The sequence below is a fragment of the Budorcas taxicolor genome, chromosome 17, assembly GCF_023091745.1.
Source record: "Budorcas taxicolor isolate Tak-1 chromosome 17, Takin1.1, whole genome shotgun sequence".
Taxonomy (NCBI): domain Eukaryota; kingdom Metazoa; phylum Chordata; class Mammalia; order Artiodactyla; family Bovidae; genus Budorcas; species Budorcas taxicolor.
Window position 1 is genome coordinate 45,436,357 of NC_068926.1, and position 15,278 is coordinate 45,451,634.

The 15,278-nt window shown below is 44.1% G+C and overlaps 1 protein-coding gene across 2 annotated transcripts in view; it reads right to left on the reverse strand.

The window, feature by feature from the left end:
- The window catches only part of SFSWAP (splicing factor SWAP), an 80,179-nt gene that overhangs the window by 40,984 nt on the left and 23,917 nt on the right, over positions 1-15,278 (reverse strand). For both annotated transcript variants that reach the window (XM_052654408.1, XM_052654409.1), the window contains 3 exons: positions 2,008-2,248; positions 900-1,031; positions 237-330 (listed from right to left, as the gene is read on the reverse strand). In XM_052654408.1, coding sequence (XP_052510368.1) covers positions 237-330; positions 900-1,031; positions 2,008-2,248 — 467 coding nt within the window. The remainder of the gene's footprint in view (positions 1-236; positions 331-899; positions 1,032-2,007; positions 2,249-15,278) is intronic.

A 15,278-nucleotide genomic window follows, 5' to 3' on the forward strand; every position in this document is an offset into this window, starting at 1 on the left:
AAGGGAGCTGCTAGCAGGCGGCCCTCAAGGACAAAGGTGGGCAGCACCCTTGACTGGACAAATGATCATCAATGAACTGTGAATGTGGTTAAAGGTTTTAACAGGTGTAAAACAGAGAGAGGGGAGAAAGGTAAGTCAGTAAAAGCAAGACATCCATTACACCTAAAAGCAAGTGTAAAATGTACAAGCCCTATTAGTACACATCTTAAGAATCAGACCGTTCTTCCCACACATACCTGTGCGTTCTCACCCCCTTCTTTCTGGAGGAAGAACTGCTTCTTAAACTCGTAATAGGCATTATACTGGTGCCACGGCTGCAGGAACTCAAACCTAGGAACAGAGAAGGGTTGAGCCATTCAATAAGACACGCTCACTGCAACACCTCAGCTCCGACCAACCACACCTGCTCTGACTTCACAGTGACTGACTCCCAGGATCTCAACGACCCCTAGGGGAGCCACAACACCCCCCCACACTTTACAGACCCGAGAGACTGGGGCAGAGTGCTCATCCACGGTCACAAAGATCGTGCGGCAACCACAGCCTCCTGTTTTTACGTTATAATCTGAGCATGGAACATTATTTGATTAAAAACACAAGGTGAAGTGTGGGTCTAAACTTCCACAGCAGATTCTTGAAAAGCATGAATTCCAGCCTTTTATTTTAGGCAGGTCCAATATTTTTTAAAAATGAAGCAAAACAAACTGAATGAATAAAAATTGTAACAATAAAACAGACCACCACGCCAATTCAAAGTAACTGAACAAGATGTATTTATCTAAACATAGGATTAAATATATATGTGTATATATATAAAGAATTATGTAGCTAGGTAAAAAAAGAAGCTAAACTAAACCTCAAATACCATCTACCTACCCCATATAAACTCTTTCACTCACCGTTGATCATTCTTGGCCCGAACGCTGGTCTCAAACTTAAGGCCGTTCCTGGCCACGTACTCTGCCAATTTGTCAATCACAGGCTGGATGTCGGGCGGCGGGGGGATGATGGTGGCCACGGGAGCAAGCGCACTGCAAGGAAGAACAGAGTCACACCCACAGCACTAGGCCCTCCCCCAGACCACTGGTCGGGGCAGCCGGCACAGTGGCTGGAGGAGGACCTGCACTGTCTCAGTTCCCACCAATAGGTTAAGTTACACAGAGACAGGGACGCTCTTATCTGAGATGACTGGGACTCCAGAAAACAAATCAAAGTCAATCCACTTGAAACAGGGACCGAAATATCATTGCTGATTGTGAAAATAGGGGTTTTACTCAAAGTGACACTTAAGGTCATGAAAATAGGATCATCTCCTCCCGTTTCCCTCGAATTGCTAATTCTCAGAAGTAACCAAGAATAAACCAAGTGTGGATTTTTTTATCTTAAAAATGCTGGCTAGCATAATTCATCACCCATAGTTTCATCTTTGACTTTCTTAGCACGTTCAGAAAGTGGGTCATTTCTACAAAAACACCCAAGTGTTCTGCCAAGTTTCCTGAGCACATTTTCAGCACGTTCCAGTGCCTCTTACAAAGTGCCTGCTCAGCTGAGATGCTCAGAGTCCCTTCCACTCCACCCCTGACAAGGGCTGGGGGTTTAGTCCCTGCCGTGCTAGCTCTGGACTCAGTGGTTTGCTGGGCTGATGGCCAGTCCCCGTTTCCCAACAGTTTGGGAGAGATTCACTTGCACCAACTTTATGAAATCCGGGTTTTTGGCAAATAACTGGACTCCATACTGACTATGCCCGGTACTGTCCACCTGAGATGGTGACATACAGGAAAGAACAGATGCTGGGGCTCAGGGAAGGGGTGTGGGATGCTAACAGGGAGGGAATTTTCTCAGTTGGTTAAATCTCACTGCTCTAAGTGCCTATGTCATGATCACCCGTGTAATGCGGGGACTTGGGTAATAAATACTCAGATAACAGAGACCCTCTGTGTGACCCATACTATAAAGAAGCCCAAACCAAGAGCACGTGTGCCCCAGACAGCCAGCAGGAGGGCATACCTTGTGGTGATGGTGGTAGAGGTCGCCCCACTGCTTGTCTCCGCCGTGGCTGGTGGGGGAGGGGGCGTGGTCCCTGGCGGGGGTGGGGCGGTGGCAGTCACTCCGGTGGAGCTCGACACGGCCACCCCGGCAGGCAGGGTGCTGTAATAAGTGGCAACGTCAACCCCTGGAGGGGGAGGTGCCAGGCAGTAGGTGCCGTCTGGCAGCATGTAGTAGCTGTAGTACATGGCTGCCACCGTTGCTGTGAAGAGACACATTTTGAGGGCATGAGAGTGGTAAATGATAGGCCAGTTGGCTAGAATACACAATGCAGGGAGAAAGGGACACTTGCTCAAGTGCAGTGTCCCTTCTGTCCAATGTCAACCATGCATTTTCTTTATTTTTCTGATATAAGAAAGGGTGCCCAGGGGGCAACACAATTTGGAAGAACTGGACAATGTCCAGACACACACCCAGGAACAATGGAATCTGAGCATGCACAGGGACATTCAGAGAAGGCCACTGCCTACACAAACTGCAGAACGGCAGATTAGGACAGACTCCCCCACCCAGCACCCCAGCTCCCCTCCCTGTGTGTCTTGTGAGATGACCGTCTGAGGACCCCTCCACTGGCTTCCCTGTTTGACACCAACTCTCCACTCTTTACACTCATTACTTTCCTCTTTTAAAATTTGTCTTGGCATAAATCATTTTCTTAGGTCTCCTAAGGCAACAGACACAAAAGCAAAACCAAACAAATGCGACCCAATAAAACTTCATAAGCTTTTACACAGCAAAGGAAACTATAAATGAAATGAAAACACAACTCACAGAACAGGAGAAAGTATGATGATGTAACCAACAAGGGCTTAATTTCCACAATATACAAACAGTTCATATACCTCAATAACAAGAAAACAAACAACCCAATCAAAAAATGGGTAGAAGACCCAAACAGACATTTCTCCAAGGAAAACACACAATGGCCAATAAGCACACAAAAAAGATGGTCAACACTGCTAATTATTAGGGCAATGCATTAGAAATACAAGGTATCACCTCTCACTAGTCAGAATGGCCATCATGAAAAAGTCTACAAATAATACATGAGGAAGAGGGTATGAGAACAGGGAATCCTACACTGTTGGTGGGACTGTAAATTGGTCCTGCCACTATGGAGAATAGTATGAAGATTCCTTATTCCTTAAAAAGCTAGAGCCACCCTCCCGGGCCTACATCTAGAGAAAACCCTAATTGTTCAAAGCAGCAGTATTGGCAATAGCCAAGATATGGAAGCAGCCTAAATGTCCATCAATAGATGAATGGATAAAGACGTGATACATATGTACAATGGAATACTATTGTTGTTAAGTCGTGCCTGACTCTTTTTGTGACCCCATGGACTGCAGCCTGCCAAGACTCCTCTCTCCATGAGATTTCCCAGGCAAGAATACTGGAGTGGTTGCCATTTCCTGCTTCAGGGGATCTTTCTGACTCAGGGATCAAACCTGTGTCTCCTGCATTGTGGGTGGATTCTTAAAACCCAACAGAATATTACTCATCCACAAAAAAGAATGAAATAATGCCATCTGTAGCAACATGAACGGAACTGAGATTATTACTTAATGAACTAAGTCAGAAAGAGAGACAAATATATTTGATATCATTTACATGCAGAATGTAAATGGGCTTCCCTCATAGCTCAGTTGTTAAGGAATCCACCTGCAAAGCAGGAGACCCTGGCTTGATTCCTGGGTTGGGAAGATCCATTGGAGAAGGGATAGGCTACCCACTCCAGTATTCCTGGGCTTCCCTTGTGGCTCAGCTGGTAAAGGATCCGCTTGCAATGAGGGAGACCTGGGTTCGATCCCTGGGTTGGGAAGATCCCTTGGAGAAGGGAAAGGCTACCCACTCCAGTATTCTGGCCTGGAGAATTCCATGGATACAGTCCATGGGGTCACAAAGAATCAGACATGACTGAGCGACTTTCACATACGGAATCCAAAATATGATACAAATGAACTTATTTACAATAGAGAAACAGTCTCACAGTCACATAAAACGATACTGAAGAGGGAAGGACAGACATAAATTAGGCGTTTGGGATTATCAGATACATACTGCTATATATAAAATAGATAAAACAACAAGGTCCTACTCTATAGCACAGAGAACTATCCAGTATCTTTTAATAAACTATAATAGAACTGAATCTGAAAAGGAACACATATATAATAGATATAATAAATGAATCTGATACAAATCTCATATACATACATGTATATACATGTATGTGTATGTTTAGTTGTTCAGTTGTGTATAACTCTTTGCAATCCCATGGACTGTAGCCCACAGGCTCCTCTGTCCAGGGGGATTCTCCAGGCAAGAATACTGGAGTGGGTTGCCATGCCCTCCTCCAGGGGATCTTCCCAACCCAGGGATCAAACCTAAGTCTCCCACATTACAGGAAGATTCTTTACTATCTGAGCCACCCATATACATCTGTGTGTGTGTGTGTGTAGATATAAATAACTGAATCACTTTGATGTACAGCAGAAACTAACACAACACTGTAAATTAACTACACTTCAAAAATAAACATACATTCGTCTTGGAAGTAAAGTCATCTTGTCTACAAAGCTGTGCTGCTCTGTAACCACTGCATGTCCCCACCTCAGCGCAGAGATGCACTGCGATTTACTTAAGAAGTCCTAATGGACACTGAGATCACTTTGGGGCTTTATTATTATAAACAGTGACGTACAATAACTTCTTACATATTTTGCCCACACAGGCTAGTATCTGTAAGACAGAGCCTATTTAAAAACAAAAAACAAAAACAGTAACAATTCCTGTAAGTTTATTCTTTTTTTTTTGGTGAGAGAAAAAAATTTCAAAACCAGCAAACCCACAGAAGACCCAATGATCTAATTAAGCATTTAAATTTCTAATCCTGTTGTAGATAAGCAACTGGTTCTGACTACAGAGATTTAATTTACTATTCATTAGAGGATGGTGAAAGATTTTCCTAAGTAAGGAATTATATTTTGATTTTCAATTAACTTACTTTAAGACAAAAACACTTACAAATAGCGAGAGCTATTCACTGCCCATGGTCTCCAGCAAGGGAGGCCATGCAGGGAAGATGCGGGAGGTGCAGCAGCTCCCTAGGTCTCCTAACAGCTGGACCAGAGCCCTGCCGCCCTCGGCGGGAACGACTGCACAGTTCACATGCGCTGCGGGTATATCCGCAGATGCTAATGACTTACTCTCTGTTAATCACACACGTCTCAGTTCCTAGGTTGTGACTCTCTGGCTTGATGCTGTGCACCAACCACCGTTCACGTTCATGACAATATTCCACATTTTCAGAGTAATATGTGTGGCCTCGACATCCTCTCTATGTGATCTTCAGCAAGGAGACATTTAGACCGCACCTCTGAAGGCAGGCGCGGGCAGAGATGAGATCACAAAGGGCTGGGCGTTGAGGGAGGAAAGGGAGGTTAGCTCTCTAAGCCCAGCACTCAGCACACAGAGTTTGATGGGTGGACAGACTGATAGGACATTCATATACAGGCTTTTCCTAACCAAAGGAGGTATCTGACTGTGAAGAGAAGCCTCTGTGAGATAAACCATAACCTTGAAAAAATGGAATTACATTTCCCTTTATCCCCTTCAGATAATCAAGCTACAAGGGTCCTTCTTCTCACCCCTTGGGCAGAGCCACCACCACAGAGGAGGAGGCAGCATCAGCAAGATCAGAGAGTGCCCTGCCCTCCACCCCCCGACAGAGCACACCCCTGTGTATACTGGGGAGAGGGGACAGCAAGTGCTGTCCAAAATGTCACACCTCAAGGAAAGGACACTCCAAGTCCTGTTCCAGACAGTTAGCCTCTTGCCTGAAAACAAGTCAAAATACATTTAAAAAATGTAGCCATAAACCAATGAAACAAATATGAAATAAAAAAAGTCCGTAATTGAGTTTCGACTATATATTATGCAATTATAATTTAATGCATCCTTTATGTAATACAAGTGAATAAATTATTTTTAAAACTGAGTAACAGCCCTTTGAAAGTTTTGATATGAATATGCAGATTAACCATCAGTCTATACCTGAGCTACCCATCATATTAAATTAAAACAAAGACTAAAAATAGGCCTGCCAGAGAAATGGCAGATGAACCCAAGAACTCATCCATTACAAACATCTAAAAACGTGTGCTAAAATAAAGGAGAAATTTAAAATGCATAGCTGAGCTCACTAAGAAGAAAAGAATCCACCTCCTGGTGTGAAAATCAAACAAAGCTTCCAAACCCGAAGGCCTCTCTTAAGCCTTGGGCTTACTCAGGATGTGGGGATTCCCACGCTGGAAATGGGGCTCAGGCTGCAAACCCTAGGGCCACCCCAGGATCCACTCTGGGGAGTCTTGTACAGGACAGACTGGAATCAGAAACCTAGGGACAACATGTTCGGGACACCCTCTCACTTCTTACACAAGAACTCTGTCAGTCCCTTCCAATAAATTCTAATTATACCTTGCAAAGGTGAATAGGAATTTGAAAATCTCTGTACATCCAAAAATAACCTTGATGGCAGTGAAACATCTGAGGCGTGGTGAGCTGAGAATGCAGACTTGCTGCAAGGTGCCTGCTGGGGCAACGCCACAGCTGAAGACTCAACACTGTGGCCAATTATGAGGCCGTTTCTCCAAGATTCTCTGTGCATGGAATGTAAAAATTGTTTCTGTTCTTTTCACCACAGACACTGAGGTCTGGACGGATATGACGGCCAATTTCAGCAAAGACCCATGCCTGTCCTGTCTTGCCCCCCAGTTTATGGTGAACAGCACTGTGCCCCTCATTTCTGATCCTGGCACCTCTAAACCGTGTCTTCTGCCTGCTATGAAGTCCTTCCTAGGTTTTTTTTTTTAACGTCCAACAAATAACAAACCCTGGTGAGGATGTAAAGAAAAGGGACCCCTTATACACTGTTGGTAGGAATGTAAATTAGTGCAGCCACTGTAGCAAACAGCATGGAGGTTTCTCAAAAATCTAAAAATCAAATAAACATATTTTGGGAAAAAAGAAAATACTAACCTGAAAAGATACATGCACCCTAACTTTCATAGCATTGTTTACAATAGCCAAGATATGGAAGGAACCTAAGTGTCCATCAGCAGATGAACGATAAAGAAAATGTAGTACACATACCCAGCGGACTACGACTCAGTCACAAAAATGAATGAAGTCCTGCCACCTGCAGCAACATGGCTGGAACTGGAGGGCATTATGTTATAAGTGAACTAAGTCAGACAGAGAAAGACAAATACTATTTGACATCACTTACATGTGGAATTTTAAAAACTACAACAGATTAGTGAATATAACGAAAAAGAAGTAGACTCACAGAGAGAACAAACTAGTGGTTACCAGTGGGGAGAGGGAAGGGGGGGGGGTGGCAAGACAAGGATAGGAGATTAATAAGAGGTACAAACTATAATGTACAAAACAAATAAGTGCGACTTCCCTGGTGGTCCTGTGGTTAAGAATCCACCTGCCAATGCAGGGGACACGGGTTTGATCCCTGGTCTGGGAAGATCGCACAAACCGTGGGGCAACTAAGCCCACGTGCCAGAGAGCCTGTGCTTTATAACAAGAGCAGCCACTACAATGAGGAGCCTGAGCACCACAACTAGAGAGGAGTCTCTGCTCGCTGCAACTTGAGAAAGTCCACATGCAGCAACAAAGACCCAGCGCAGCCATAAATAAACAAATACAAATTTAAAAAATTATTTTAAAAATTTACTAAAAAAACAAGCTACAAGGACATACTGCACAGTACAGTACACAGCTAATATTTTATAATAACTATTAATGGAATATAGCCTTTAAAAATTGTGAATCACTATGTCGAACACCTGCAACTTACCACCTCTGCCCCAGGAGGCTCTGCTCTGCCTTCCTGAACACACATTGCTGGGGCTGTTCTCTGCAACCTGGGCTGTTGGCACAGAGGGCAGTGCCAGAAAACCTGCACAGATCCCAGGACAGAGCAAGCACCAGAGACGTGTTTAGAGTGAAGCCTGCTGACTGCAGGGTGCATGCGCCTCCTAATAACCCTTGGGCTGAGACATTCTGCAAGAGCGAGAAGCTGGGTACCTGACACCATCCCACAACACTTGCTGAAGATGTGCACTTGCCCAGTGGGGCCTCACAGCTCTTTAAGTCCTTGAAACCGTTTAAAATGACCACCAACTAGAGCACATGTGTTTCTGTGTATAGTTCCCAAGTCAGAAATTCTTCTGAGTTTTGACAATGCCTGGACTAGATGGAGGAAAGGACAGTCAGAGGTCTGGTTTCTGGAAACTCACCACTGTGTCCCAGACTGAACTGGGGTGGGGGGAGAGGGAAGGTGCAGGGTTCCAAAGGGCCCCTGTGGTTCCGTTTCCCCCTGAGCTTCCATGACAGACTGTTCCTTACTAGGTCTGCTATTGGTCTCAGGATTTTCTGTGAATTTTCCAAGAGGGGATTGGGTTTCATCCCAAGTTAAATGTCGATGTGATTTTAATAAAAATCACTGAGTACCACAAACACCTACTTCAAATAAACCAAAGAGAGATATTTCAGTGGGGGTCTACACTTTCCAAAGGCAGATATAGTTGTATGGAAAAAATCAAGTTGCTTAAAAGCACCAGGCATATCCTTAAGCACTCCTCCTCGATACTGTGTGTGCTTCGACAGCTGTGGAACCCAGGGTCACACAGACCTGCCTAATTCCTTCGAAGCCCTTCTATTCAGTTGGCTTCTTGCAAAAATCAGAGCTAATTTACTGATATCTGTATGCAATCTTAAATCTCATATAAATAAATCTTAATTCTCAGGAGAGAATGTCAGCACTGGAAGGGTTCTTGGAGCTTAGAGACCTGGTGAGCAATACTTGCTGTCAATTCTGGAAGATAAACATGTGTTTGTATTAAAAATGAAAATAGCTTTCCCGAGTTCTGTGGAGAAATGAGTATATTCTTAAAAAATCAATCTACTCTATTCACACGAGAATGTGAAGAAGCAGCACTGTGTTACCACCTGAGCGGCCTGGGCAGCAGCAGCTGCACCCCGTCGAGGTCAGCGCCTGGCCCCCCCAGCCTACATCCCAGGACTTTTCTAATAAGTTCAATGACTTTAAATCCTGTTTATACTTGCTGATTCCAGAACTGCCATCTCCAGCCCTGAGCTGAACTAGTACATTAAGTGCCTACTCGACACTTGCACTGGGACATCTCATAAACCTCACAGATGGACTGTGTCCAGAACAGCGCTGTCCCCATGCATGGGCACCTCCTGCTTCCTGCAGCTGCGTCAAGCCTCCTCCCACAGGGTCAGCCTGGCTTCCGTGGTCTCTCAGACCCACATCCGACTCCCCAGAATCAGATCTCTCCTGACTGCTGCCCTGGAAGCTCCAGGGTTCCCTTCTTCGACTAGACAGAACCCTCCCCGCCCACCCAGCCACATCACTCCTCTGCTGGGAACCTTCCCCATCAGGTCCCCAGCCACGCTCCCCTTCTGTGAGGCACCTGCCTTCAGGCCTTGGGGCCCTGAAAGCTTTGGCTCAAGGGCCTCCCTGGCTCTATCCACCAGCGCTGTGCACTCACTCCCCCAGGGCTCTTGTTGATTCTGCGATGCTCCGTGATGGAGGAAACGATGTTATGGCTATCCTCAGCATCGTTTGCCCACAATGCCAGCTTGTTCAATGGCCGTATAAATCACTGGAACTGGAATGACACGGGGCAAAGGCTTCTAGGAGACAGAAGTCTGGAACCTTCTGAACTCTGAGGGGCAATATTCAACCCACAATTCTGGATCCATCCAAGTGACCTATCATGTTTGAGTCAGTATCCAGACATTTTCAGACATTCAAGGATTAAAAAAATAAAAAAATCGGTCTTCCTGTGTACCCTTTCTTTCTTGGCAAACTACTGGAGGACGTGCTATAGTAAAATACAGGAGTAAACAAACCAACCAGGAGAAAACAGCTCTAACACAGGAAAGCAATGCCTGAAAGTCACCGGAACACCCTGGGCTGCAGGTTGGGAACAGGGTCCGTCTAGACTGGTACCAAGGCATACAGCTGAGAAACACAGCTGTCAGTCACCACAATGCGGACCGTGAATGCAACCAACAATGTCACAGAGAAGCTGCCGCAGCAGCAAACATGAAGCATCCAGCATCAAGACTCGCTTAAAAAGATGGCACCATTAGCAAGAGCCCACATCACTCAATGTCTCTGCAAACTGGAGGCGAGGAAGTCAAAGCAGTGACCTGGCTGACTGTCCTGGCATCTGATAGCTGGGGCTCCTCTGACAGAGATCAGGACAGAGAGACAGGTCCAAAACTTTGCAGAGGAATCCAACTGGTGCACAGGATTCGTGAATCAACTATTTCTGTATTGTTCCCTTTTGACTTTTGATTAGGAAACAGAGGTTGAAATATATTAAAGTTACAAAGTAGCCAAAACCAAAACTAAACAAGTAATATGAGCAAAATTTAGGGTATTAGCGCAGACTTCATAGAGGCACAAGTGAGCCGAATCATCATTTGTCATAGCAAGAAAGACATCAGAGAAAATCTAGAGCTGATAAATCCAGAAACAGTGCTATAAACGCATTATTCAGAGATATGAAGGAATTCTCAAAAACTCACAACAGTTAAAGCATTTATTATTTGACTTGAAAATATATGTATTACTTTGGGACACTTCCACGACAGACAAACCCCACCCTCTGGGAACTGCTGTATGGCAAGTCAGAGTACGAAAGTAAACCAAGGAACAAACAAAGTAAGCTCCAGTTCTGACAAGGGTTATGGAAACACAGGACAGGGTGTGTGAGAAGAGGATGAACTAGAGGAAAGGACACTGTGCAAGGCCAGGGAAGACCTGACCTGAGCAGCGACAGCTCCGAGGAGGAGCATTTCTGGCTGATGAGGAGCCAGCGCAGGAGCCCTGGGGTCAGAACCCACTTGGCACAGGAAGAACAGTGTGACAGTGCAGGGCAAGGTGGAGGGTGGAGGCAAGTTTCTGGAATCTAAATGGCATGGGAAATCAAGAGAACGGTTGAGTAGGGAGGTGGCAGGGCAGCTTCCACTCACCGCCAGAGGAAGCGCAGGCTACGGGAAGGCTCACCAAGACTGACAGGGGCTGCAACAGATGACAAGGCCAAGTAGCGTTATGCGGTGAGGAGTGTCAGATTCGAAGGAGGCCCTGAACGTGATCCCCAAGGAGGCACAGCAAGATGTGGGAACAGGGAAGAGAAAACTGAGGTGACGCCTGATGCTCTAGCCTGAATGACAAAGTGAAGGCTGGTGCTGTGCCCTCAAACAGGGATGGGGGGCGGGGGGGGGGGGTAAGACGAGAGTCCTGCTCTGGATGCACTCAAGTTAGGGGGTGATGGTGAGAAGGCAGGTGCAGCGGGGGCTGGAAACACACAGACACTTCCTACCACAACAATACACTGTAAATGCTGGAGTCTTAATGAAACAGGTCTTTGCTATAACGTTAAAGTTTGTAGGGCTAACATACTGATAAAAAAGGAGTAAATAAAATAAGAATACTCATATTCAGTAAGTCTCTTAAGTAATTTTGGGATAGACCAAGGGTTGGTAAATTTTTCCTATAGAAACCCAGGTAGTAATTATGTTAGGGTCATGGATCAAGCAGCAACACTGAGGATATTATATAGGCACTTAATAGTGAGTAAAAACAAATTCCCACATATTTTTAAATTGCTGAAATTCAAAATACAGTAAAAATAATTGAGTGCAGGGTTTTTTTTTGGTGTGGGGGGAGGGGCACAGGTCCATTAGTGGGAAGAATACAATTCCTTTTACACAGTAAAACTTCCATTGAATTGGGGTTCATAGTGTCTCCATCACCAAGACGACTGACTGTAAAGCCTGTTCTTAGCTCATGGTCGCACACACAGGTGGCGGGCTGGATTCTATCTGCAGGCTGTGGTATGTCACCTGGGAGAGTGTCATACACCTAGCATTTTCTATTTCCTCTGAAGCTAAAACACTTTCCCCACTACAAGTGGAATTGTTGTTTTAAAAAAGTCAACTGCAGATCTTACTTCCCCCTGACCAGGGATGGAACCCTCAGCCCCTGCAGTGGAAGCATGGAGTTTTAACCACTGGACCACCAGGAAATTTCCCAGCCCAGTGTTCAAGGGAAAAAAAAAACCCGAACAAAAGGACACCTGTTCTGCTGTCATCAAACTGGAAGAGGAAAATCTGAAGACTTCTGTAGTGACGCTGAGAATATCTCACTTGTAAAGCCGGAAACCACTCAAGTGAATCAGTTTTAGACATGTGAACATGTGACTCTGGAACTTTAAGGCCAGTGTTGAAAAGTAATCGCTCTATATTTTTTGCAAATACAAGTTATTTCTCAGGATGCCTTGTCTCCAACCATTACTTAAAGTCTTCATCAGTGACCCTCAAGCAAAATGATCTGAATATTTTATACTGTGCTTCGGTTCTGGAGACAAGTTACATAAGAACGGATTCTGGAGAGTCTGGGTGGAGAAGGCAGGAGGCTCAAGTGTGTGACCAGGAGCCCAGGGTGAGGCGAGACTGCGGGGGTGTGGGGGGTGAACTGGAGAAGGATATCTGCTCCAGGGCATTGTTAGGATCCCATGAGAGCGGACAACGGAGTCTCCAGAGGAGCTGCACTTGGGAGGGCAGACAAAGCATCTCAGAGCAGTTGTGAATGGTGTACAGGAGGGGCGCCCGATGCTGGGACTAGAGGTCTGGACAGCTGCCAAAGTAAGCAGGGTGAGGGGTGAAGGGGAAGGTGAAAAGGAAGAGGCCCAGCAAAAGGAATCCAGCAAGGAACATGCCACGTAGACAGCAAGGAACTGAGTCTGGAAGGAAACAGAACCCAAGCAACCTTTTGAGTTTTGGGGCCACAGACGAATCTGGAGAGACAGGAATTCAATCGAGCACAAAGAAAGGAAGTAAAGCAAGCAATGAGATGGAAGGGATCATGCTGAGCAGGGTCAGGAACCAGGCCTGTGTGTCTGCTTCAGCACAGCCTAAGAGAGCTCAGGATGGCTTCGCAGTTTCAAACGGTTCAAAAATAAAACCAAAACCCACCCAATACAACAATTTCATGATGCAAATATTCTATGAAATTCAAATTCCGGTGTCCATAAATCAAGCTCTATGAGGCCCCGTTACACGCCTCTGTTCCCAATCGTCAGCGCAGCTTTCACACTCCACCAGCAGCAGCCGCAGAGAGCACTCAGTCACCACACTAGAAGCGCTTCCATCTGGACCTTTACAGGAGAGGTCTGCAAACCTTGCTGAAGAGCTTAGAAAACAAACTGAGAACCGGAACACCACTCCTACCAAGCTGGTACATTTTAAACTGTAAGGAACAGAACAGTCATAGTTGGAAAAAATCAAAGTAAGGAGAAGATGGGACAGGAGGTGGATGTGATCATGCTGAATGCCAAAGAGAAACCGAGATTAAAACAAAAAAGAGAAAATGACAGATATGGAAGAAAAAGATGATCCAAAATCAGGAAGCTGGCATCTTTTAAAAGACATTCAGAGGTACAAAATAATTTCTCTGAAATGAGAACAGAATCTTTGGCTGGAAAGGGTATGCAATAAATTCCAGGAAAACTGAGGACTTCATTGTAAGTTATTAAAATTTAAGAACAAAGAAAGAATTCTTAAGGCATCCAATCAGAAAGAGTAGGCTCTTAAGGGGGGAGATGGAGCTGGCCACTCTCTCCCTTTTCACAGCAACACTAAGCAATGCTCCCAAGTTCCAAGCAAGTGTGAGTAAGTGCACTATTCTCAGTCAAGTTGCTATTTATGTCAAAGGGCAACACAGACATTTTTGAACATGAGATCTCAGAGAACAGCACCCAGGAGCAACTAATGAAAACCAAACGACTAACCCACACAACTAGTCAGTGGCAAAAGTTAGCCAACCTAGGTTTCTCTGAGAGGAAGGACCATGTGAAATTCCAGTTTACAAAGATATCAGAGAAAGAATAAGCAACCCAAGAATTTTATACCCAGACAATGTTTCCTTTCTACACCAGGGTCAAAGGCAGGCCCTTTTAAAGTACATATGAAATAGAAACCTTGCAAAAAACCTACTTGTTTATGAAATTCTAATGACCAAGAAATGAATCAGATAAAGAACCCAAACAGAGATGCTCTGACAAAAAACTTAACCCAAAGAACTCAGAATAATCAACCAGGGAATTATGGTTACAGAACTGAACATAAATACTATGTGTAACTCTCACAATCTAAGTGTGTTTCTTTAAAAAAACAAAAACAAAAAACAAGTTAGGGAAGGGGTGAAGGGAAGGTATTTTAATGAGGACTTAATTTTCTCTAGTTTCTTAGTTGATTAATAATGTCTAAGATAAAAAATAAAAAGCTTAAGAAAAAAAAAAACCACACCCTACAATTCCAACCTCTCTAATGTTCTCCTAACCTTTAGAACTGAATTCTTGGAAGAAACTTTTACCTGAAGTTCAGGAATTACTTCACTTTGATTTTGATTATAGGTTCTTCAGCCAAATTCAAGTAAAATTATAAAGCTTATTTCCACTTTAACACAAATATTTCTATTTACACATCAATTTTTAAAAACATTTTTTCATCAAAATTATCTTTGTATCCTAAAGATATTAGCTTCTTTTTTTCCCCTTTGTCCCCACGATTACCTCAGTCTTTTCCACTGTCAATGATGTTCACCTAATGTTAAAAATGGCTATTTCTGGATGGTAGCATCTTGGGTAATATTTTTACTTTTCCCCTTCTACTTCTCTTGAATTACAATAAAGCCATTTCTAAAGGAGAGTTTGGAAAGTAAGTAAACCATTTCAAGGTCATGACTTTGCAGGGAAAAAATGCTAAAACCAACAGCAAAACCACATTTTAAAAACTGGGAAGAAGCAAGAAAATATCTACTGCAGCCACGTGATGTGGTTTAATTTCACTTAAGCTATTTATAGAACATTAAAAAAAACTGAGTTGGCATTTTAAAAAAACCACATCCTATAATAGTGGGTAGTATTTCAGCATTACTGCTTCCTGCATAATTAATTTTATTTATTATGCTCTTTGGTAAGGATTTATAGCTAAATAGCATAAGACAGCCAAATAAGAACAGCTAACAGCATGAATGACAGTTCACTGTCAGACTAATAAGTAAAAGAGATTATGTTTCATATATCTGTATTTAAGGAATTTGGAGAAAAAATTCT